The following is a 1,061-nucleotide window of genomic DNA, read 5'->3' as shown; positions in this document are numbered from 1 at the left end:
TTAATTATTATTGTAGAATATATTATTAGTTGACATTTTGTTAATTGAATTTAATGGGAGTTGAGTGGGTGTATAATTATTGGGATTTAATGGAGGGAAAGTTTTGAGGCAGGAGAGGTTTGTAGTTTGTTCAGTATTAATGGATGTTACTTTTGCATAGGAGTTTCTGGGGAACTGTTTGTTGGCGTCTTGATAACTAATGTTATTGGAAGACATAGCGTCTTTAATAAGTTTTTGACGCTGAAATTCTTGACACGCGCTTAAGTTTGTAGTAAAATCATCTCCCGAACAATTAAAACATTTTGGAGTGAGTTCGGTCTTTTTACATTCTTTTGAGTTGTGGGATTCTTGGCATTTATCGCAGCTAGTCTTGCTCTTACACTGCCCACCTGTATGTCCGAATCGAAGACAATTAAAGCATAATAACACCTTTTGTTTATACGGTTCGACTTCCTTTAGTACCTTGTTGATTGTTATATATTTTGGTAGCACTTGTGACTTAAAACTAACTATACATGTTTTTGTTGGAATGTATTGAGTACCGTTTTCATCTACTTGCCTCCGATTTAATCTTGTGACTTGAAGGACTTCAAATATACAGTGTAAATCGTACATTTTGATTCTGTTCTTAACATACTCTACTGAATATTCTGTGGAAATATCTTTTATTACGCCCTGTCTTACTAAAAGAAACTTAGGAATGTATATGTCTAGTTATATGATATAGTTAGCCGATTTATAATCTTTAAATTTAATACGTATTTTATTTCTCCCTACTGCGTCAATGTTTACAATTTTTTCATCAATTTCTTTAAAATTTGTGATAATAATGTCACCTATCCTCAACGCGTTTAATCTGCCTTGAAAATCGGGTGAATTATTTTCTAAATATATGTAATAAGGTCCTACATCGTTTTGTCGGTAAAGAAATTCCTCCCTTTTTGTTCCTACTTCTTTATTTATGGTATTTGTTATTGAAGTTTGTACATTAGCAAAGTCATTATCGATAATGGGTTTATTATTAACAAGTTTTGTGGTACTTATCTGTGTAACCGGAACAA

At 32.1% G+C, this 1,061-nt stretch overlaps 1 protein-coding gene across 1 annotated transcript; it reads right to left on the bottom strand.

Annotated features, from left to right (window-relative positions):
• LOC126883785 (uncharacterized) lies at window positions 1-615 on the bottom strand. Its single transcript, XM_050649453.1, has one exon. It carries the CDS (start codon window positions 613-615, stop codon window positions 1-3), a length of 615 nt encoding a protein of 204 aa, XP_050505410.1.
• Window positions 616-1,061: the final 446 nt, after the last annotated feature.

The sequence above is a fragment of the Diabrotica virgifera genome, chromosome 4 (assembly GCF_917563875.1).
Source record: "Diabrotica virgifera virgifera chromosome 4, PGI_DIABVI_V3a".
NCBI classification, from domain to species: domain Eukaryota; kingdom Metazoa; phylum Arthropoda; class Insecta; order Coleoptera; family Chrysomelidae; genus Diabrotica; species Diabrotica virgifera.
This window is presented reverse-complemented; position numbering and strand designations above follow the sequence as displayed.